Raw genomic sequence first — 7,486 nt, forward strand, 5'->3', positions numbered from 1 at the left:
AAGCAACAGATGAAAATATATCTCATCGAATCATAATTCAAGAACAAGAACAAGAACAAGAAAAAGACCTAGCTATTTACTTATCTGATTTTCATTGTGAAGTGGCATCTCCGTTCATGCATAAACATTCTCCATCTGACTTTCATTTCTTATCTGCAATCGTTAAACAACAAGAACCAACTAAGTATCAAGATGCTTTAAAAGACAACAATTGGTGTATAGCTAGTTATGGATGCAGAAATGAAAGTCTTAGAAGACAATAACACTTGGGAACTCACAACCATGCCTCCAAACAGAAAACTTATAGGATGTAAGTGGATTTACAAGATTAAGTATAATTCTAATGGTACAATACAAGGATGAAAATGGACTATGATTTGCTCTTAATTAAAAGAATCCTACCTCCAAAAGTTCATGTACTGCCTTCTCAATCTCATCCTTTTGGAGTGGCCCATAATGATAAGGCCTCCTACTAGGAGCGGTTTAGCTCATGAAATTAAAGGGATTTTGTGATCATGACTCCTTATTGGTGGTGAGAAAGTTGGAATATGAAAAATAGTCTCATATGTGGTCAATAATATATGAGTTAAGATCTTCTAACTGATTGGTTGGTTGCTCCTTCTGTGACGCAATGTCCATTGGATCCTTACAATACAACAGTACTCCTAAGCAAGTATCTTTTCATTTTGATGAAGGGAAGCCTCTTGTATTTCTGTCACCTTCTACTTATCACTCTTTAATTGATAAGATGTTTCCCCACAACTGAACTCCATGATGAGTGATTGGAAATCCCAGATTATAAGACTGGCAACACTCAACCATTGTATTCCTAGAACCACATCACATTCACCTAATGGAAGCACCAATTAATAAATTAGTTATGGAGTTGTAATTGTCCATAGACAATGGAATATCCTTGCAACATCATGTACTTCTCACCCTTCCTCCATCTGATATCATAACTTCAAACTCCCTAATTTTTTCAATCTGACAGTCTAATTGCTTTATAAACCACCTAGCATCAACAAATTATGTGTGCTCTCAGAATCTATTAAAATCAAGACTGGATTGGATTTTAGAAATCTTCAGATCTTCGTGGTTTTAATTGATTCATTTGCTACTACTCCATAGTAAGCACATTAATTGAGTTCTAATTGTTGAAACTCTAAAGCCTGCACTAGAATAGTTCCATTTGCACCAATTTCCTCCATTTCTACTTCTGGCGTTCCATTTTCTTCAAAATTCACCTCTAATAGCAATAACTACTTCTTGGCACATTTTATGCCCTCTATCGTAACTGGGATTACGAAGCAAGTATAAGCTCAGATGTGTCATTACAACCCACCCGAGTGCTTTTGAAGTCGCTACCACTTGATATTTATAGACACAACTTGAAGTCCAACTGTTAAGGCTTGATCTGCATGTATTACCAGAGATCCACTTTGGTTTAGGGGTTTGATTATGCATGGGAAAGGTGTTAGACATCCCATGGCGTCTTTTCAAACAGGATAGTAACCGTACGAGAGATAAAAGAGTCTCGAATCATGTCATCGTTAGTGAAAAACCTTTGCAAGCATATTTACAGTATAAGGATGAGTAAAATAAGAAGGGGTTGGGGGTCGGTCTAACCAACGTCCCATTTGCAGTCTGTATGATCCTATGTGAAGGATGCACATGATTTCCAGATGGTGTCACGGAGCCTTTGTTGTTGGGAGGACAACATAATACATAATGGTGATGCTAATAAAAAGATGCATTATACATGGGTGACACGAGTGATATAGGAGATTCGAATATGTGAAAAATGAGTGAGGCTCTGCCTATTTTCGAGTGGGTAAACAGGGGATACATATAAATGCATTATTCAGGATGCACTACCTACTTTGACATGAGGTAATAAGGGACACAGATGAATGTGATACGTGAAACACTACCTATTCTAAATGGAAATACTAGCATGCATAGTTTGAACCAGCGTATAAAGAATTATGTTGAGATACGCGAAAGCCGCATATGAACTAAATGTCATGAATGACATCTAGAAATCTAAATATGGAAAATTTATTGGTATTTATGATTCTTGCTTTTGTGAGGACATCTAGAGCGACATACGCGTGTCTCCTGTTTCAGCCAGAGAAAGAGTCGAAGGGAGACCTACTCTTTAAATATGGTTACATGATTGCACGTTTCGGCCTTTGCTCCCATCAAGTGATGGATCATTAGGATTTGGGTCCATCAACAGTGGGCATACAAGCTCCGCTTCCTGAATCCCACCTTAGGGACCAAAGGATCATTTGTGTCTGCGTCCATAAGGAAGATGGTCTGTCAATGGCTTCTTTATGACTAGTTTCGTAGAAAGGACCTCTTTATTTTTCTTTTTCCATTTGTAATCTTACTTTCGAACAATAAAGATTCGCAATTTTGAACCTGTTTCCCGTCTTTGTAAAAGGTTGCACTCGTAGGATCTTGGTAGGATTTGCATTCATAGGGTAGTCCGTCGGGTCGGACAAAAATGGGGTCCTACACCCCCTAACATATTTTTCATTCAGCAAAAACATAATCCTTTAATTTTTCTATCCTACACCTCTTAAGGAGAGAACCTTTTAGTAGGTAGTTCTGCAGGTTGTATTTTCTTGTTGAACAATTCAATTGGTTTGGCAGTAAAGGTGCCAGGTTGAGCTGATTTACTAGGAATGGTCCTTGAAGCACCAGGTCGGAAATTATTCAATTTTGCATCCAATTGCATTGCAATAGCAATAGCTTCATACGTACACGTAGGTTTTAAATTCGTGGGTTCTACATGTTCATATTATATACATGAAATTTTATGCATACAACTTAGCAATTGAAATAATTGAGATATCAATTGCTTCTCAAATATTGGGAAGCATCAACTCATTTTTTTTAATAAAAAAATATTAGGAGACCAACAATTTTACTAATTGAGTGGATCACACAATTTACTTAAAAAGAAAAGCAAGAGTCAATGCTAAACGTAGAAAAGTCTCTTATGTTGGTCATGTAGGTCCCAGAAATCTCTCTGTGATCTCAATCATCAACACGTCTACAACTTTTAGGGCCTACACTGTACAAATACAATTAAGGTCCCCCTGGCAGCCAGGGCCCATATTGGCCTTGATTACCAAATAGACAACAAATAGACAAACCACTGCACCACCCACACCAGCCAACTCCTCCATGAGGGAACATTTCCAGCACACCCCACCACCCAACTCTGCATCGTATCTCCTCAAACCCAAATCAAATATTCTCTTTTATCTCTTCAGGTAGACAATATCAAACATTACCCAAGAAAATCCCATCTCGCCCACCACCACCACATGCTCCTCAACAATTCAAGTATCTTATCATACCATTCCATAACGTTTAGAATTAGTTCAGTCAGTCTTAAAAACTTGTTAATTAATTCTCTATCACATAATAAATTAACAAAATAAATAACCCCACCGAAAAATAATAAAAATTAAAAGTTAAAACGGTGTGTTGCAACAAAAAAACCGTTACATATAACAGGAAATTGCGAATATTTGCACGGTGAGACAGAGTACATAACAGACGGTCAGGATCTAATCCAAGCAGGACATTTTAAGCCGTCTGGTAGGAGATTCCAACGGTGGTGGAGAACACGGCGCTGATGCTGATGGTGATGGTGATGGTGATGGTGAAGGAGAATCTGACGACGATGGTGGCGGAGAGCTGGGAGTGGAGCATGACGGTGACGGTGATGGTGACAGCGACGGAGATTGCGACGGCAATTGTGATGGCGATGTCGAAGACGATGATGAGACGGACGGTGATGATGAACATAGATCACAAGTCTCTGGAAGCTTTCTCTTGTTGTTGATGCGTCTCTCTTGGTTTCCGTCTCTGGTCATGTAATCTTTCAAGCGCTTCACATCTGCCAACTTCACGGGCTTTACAATAAAATCCTCTGCTCCTTCTTCCAAGCATCTGTCGATTCGAGTCACTACGTTCTCAGATGACATGATTACCACCGGAATCTCTCTCAAGGCAGACGATTCCTGCTCACAAAAGAAAATCAAAATCTGACAACTCGAAACGCAAACCTTCAAACTCTGAAATGATGAATCTGACTCACTGTTTACCTTGATTTTCTTCAGCAAGTCGTATCCTGTCATTCCAGGCATACAGTAGTCGGTGATAATCAGATCCACCTTTAAACTCTAAAATGTAACACAGTAATCGATTAACTAATCAACAAATAACAGAGCACAGAATAATTCATTCAGAGTTCAAAGTTCAATATTTCAGTCACTCACATCAAACCCAACAGAATAATTATTCTCCTCGTCTAATCCCAGAAACTGAAGTGCTCTTATTCCACTATCCACCGCAGTCACTTCATATCCAAACAGAAATTCATTTACATTCCAAAATTAAAATTGTTAAAAGACTTAAGAAATCGATAGAGACTTACAAACCTTTACATGAAGTAATCTTGAGCAACTTTTCAATGACTTTTCTATCAACAAGGCTGTCATCGACTGCCAAAACATGAACCTCTTCAGAATCAGACATAGAATGATCGAAGCTACTCAGACTCTCCGTCGCCGTCGCCGTTGCCGTCGCCGTCGCCGTAGTCCAGGACGCGATGCCATTTCTCGCCATAGCTTCTTCACGATTGTACAATCTTCAATGGGTAAGTATTTATGAGTAACTCTTTAAACACACAACAGTCTTTATGTATTGTGAACGTAATGCCTCTCTCTCTCTCTCTCTCTCTCTGAATCGATTATATTTCTGTCTCTCTGTATTCTCAATCAAATCTTTCTGTTTCTCTCTCTAACAAATCCCTCCGTATCTACTTTTATTGTATTATTATTTTTTCAAGGGGGAGACATTATAATAACAAGAAAAGTGGATCCGGATTCTAATATCCACTTTGGTCCGATCGCCTTGCAGATATGATGGTATCGTGAGATATTGGTCAAATCGTTTTGGGATTTGTGCGAGTGAATGGCCGGGATCGAGGAAAAAGTTGACAGTAGGTCAATGGAGGTGGCCGCCGTCAACTCCTAAAATAATTGGTAAAACTGACACGCGTCTGAATTCTGAAAGGGCGGCATCAAAAACAGGTACAATAACCGGCTCGGTACTTTGCTATAGCCGGTAAACATTCATCGACGACGACTGGTCCCCACCACTGTCATTTGTCATGCACATGCTACCTCGTGTACTGTTTTCTTGTCTATTATTTTTTGCTTCTTTATTTTTTTTTTTACATTGGTCATTTAATAAGTGATGGAGTGAACTATTTTGTAAACCCTAAACCCTAAATTGGTGCTTCAAGCATGATACTCCACTGATTTAATACTTAGTAATTTTAGTCTGTCCATTACCTGAATTCCACTAATTCATATCTAATAAATTTTTGTATAGATAAAACAAAATATGCCTGGATTGATCAATTGATAAAGTGAGTTGTTTTTTTTTTAAAACAGTGAGAGAGATTCGAACGCTTATCATCAGGATGATACACATCATTTTTATCACTCTAATCAGTGGCTCGAGTATATAAAATCAAACCATTTAAACAATGGGGCTAAATGACTTTTTAATTTTTAAATTTATGTGTTTGCAATGGTGATTGATGCTCTTTTGTGCTTTGATCTCTCTAGCTATGCTTTTTGAGGTCGAAGTGACTTATGTTAGTTGCCTTTGTTTTTAGTTTTTGCTGCTTTTACGTATGTCAAAGAAAATTTGTTCTTTTTATTTAACTTTTCTTTTGAATAAGGGTGGTTTGATTATTCGTCCTCTATGACAAAGGGATGTAGAATGTAGTGAACAAAAACTAATCACTAAGTTGGTCGAGCACTTCTTAATGTTGTTAGGGGTTGTTGTGATGTTCGGTTGACTACTCTTTCGTGGTCCGGCTACTCTTATCTTGAAAAACAAATATTGTCTATGAACACGATGATCGTTGGACGACCGTGGGCATTCCGACGCTCGAGTTCGTCTCAAAGATAATCACTAGCCAAAGTAATCAACAGTTAGAGCTTAAAAAAGTAATTTGAGACTTTACCTCTCTTTTATAGTGAGAGAGTTTCATTGGTTGTACAACTCACTTAGAATGAAATTAAATTTCATTGTCCAACATTTATTGGTTTAATATAGATTCCATTTTTTTAAAACACAGTCTAAAATTCAATATTTTAGTTTTGAATTCAATGTTTTTGAAATTCTATTGAAAAAAATAATGAAATTAAAATTTACTCAATAAAACTCATCGAGAATAAATCTTGTTATGAAGAGTTTTATACTCTGATTCTGAATATATAATTTTTTAAAAAATCTAACATGTATTTTTTTTAAAATCACTATATGGACTACCCAATATTACTGTACATGTACATATATAGTGAGAAATTTAAGGGCTTCCCTAAATTCAAATAAAAATAAAATATGTATGTTCATCTGAATTATGAACGCATGACCAGGTCGTGAATGTGGGACTCAACCACACTCAATCCTCATAATAACCAATTTAAATCATTAAATTTATTCTAAGGCACAATCACTAAACTTATAAATGCGGTGAAAGGGGCAGCTAATCAGTGATTTTTTACGAAAAAGAAGTAATAAGTTATTAAATTTGGCTGAAGCAAAGGAAGAGACAAGTAAGAAGAGAGAGAGAGAGAGAGAGAATTGCCAAGATTTGGGGAGGCCCATAGAGATCTCGGGTGGCGGGGCCTACACGATCATGGTTTGGACTTTTAGTAAGTCGTTTTTTACACTGAAGATCTTGAAAATCTTGGGACATTTGCTCGAATTGTCTTTTCAATCAAAGCAAAAGCGATTTGGTGGATTTCTTTTCTTTTCTCTTCTCGTGGTCATATCGCACGAGAATCTCAATTTCAATTTCATCTCTGCGACGTGATATTTGCTGTCACGGTCGCCTGCCTCATTAGCCTTCCCATCCCAATTAACCGCCCTTGTATAAGCTGTACCCAAAAGATTCTGCCCCAATTGGGTATTCTGCCGAGTGTCGTAAATTTTCCAATACAAAACCATATTCAATTTACATCTTTTAAACACACGTGTCAATATGGAACCTCCTCCAATCACCAACTGACACGTGTCAATATGGGGGCTCCTCCAATCACCTACTGACACGTGTCAATTTGGAGCCCACCAATGGCAATGCTTATCCCATCACCACCGGACACCTGACAACGGTAATGATATTTGATGTTAACGTTTGTTCATTTTGTAGATATTCAGCGGACACCTGACAACGGTAAAACATGTCCCTCAATACATTCCAACGATGTGTTGTTTCTTTTCATTTCATTAATAAAAGTGCTTTTCATTCCAGTGTTAGTCTTCTATCTACTATTTTTCTCATTTGGCACAAGCTAAATTTTAAATCATTTTTCAGGAAAGCAACCTCGAATCAGTAGTTTTGTGTTTTCAAACTATACATAGCTCATTTGGTGACAAGACA

At 37.5% G+C, this 7,486-nt stretch overlaps 1 protein-coding gene across 2 annotated transcripts; it reads right to left on the reverse strand.

The window, feature by feature from the left end:
- Positions 1-3,376: 3,376 nt before the first annotated feature.
- On the reverse strand, positions 3,377-4,830 carry LOC120000916 (two-component response regulator ARR4-like). 2 transcript variants are annotated; one of them, XM_038849084.1, is made up of 3 exons: positions 4,464-4,830; positions 4,128-4,381; positions 3,380-4,043 (listed from the first exon to the last, which is right to left on the reverse strand). In XM_038849084.1, exons 2-3 carry the CDS (start codon positions 4,167-4,169, stop codon positions 3,588-3,590), a joined length of 498 nt encoding a protein of 165 aa, XP_038705012.1. In that variant the 5' UTR covers positions 4,170-4,381; positions 4,464-4,830; the 3' UTR covers positions 3,380-3,587. The 2 variants fall into 2 exon arrangements, with proteins under 2 accessions (XP_038705010.1, XP_038705012.1); XM_038849082.1 differs by having other exon boundaries at positions 3,377-4,381.
- Positions 4,831-7,486: the final 2,656 nt, after the last annotated feature.

The sequence above is a fragment of the Tripterygium wilfordii genome, chromosome 6 (assembly GCF_013401445.1).
Source record: "Tripterygium wilfordii isolate XIE 37 chromosome 6, ASM1340144v1, whole genome shotgun sequence".
In the NCBI taxonomy this organism is placed as follows: Eukaryota; Viridiplantae; Streptophyta; class Magnoliopsida; order Celastrales; family Celastraceae; genus Tripterygium; species Tripterygium wilfordii.

Bases quoted from the DNA above. Each gene is read 5' to 3' on its own strand.
- LOC120000916 (XM_038849082.1), bottom strand. From the start codon at position 4,169: ATGCCTGGAATGACAGGATACGACTTGCTGAAGAAAATCAAGGTAAAC.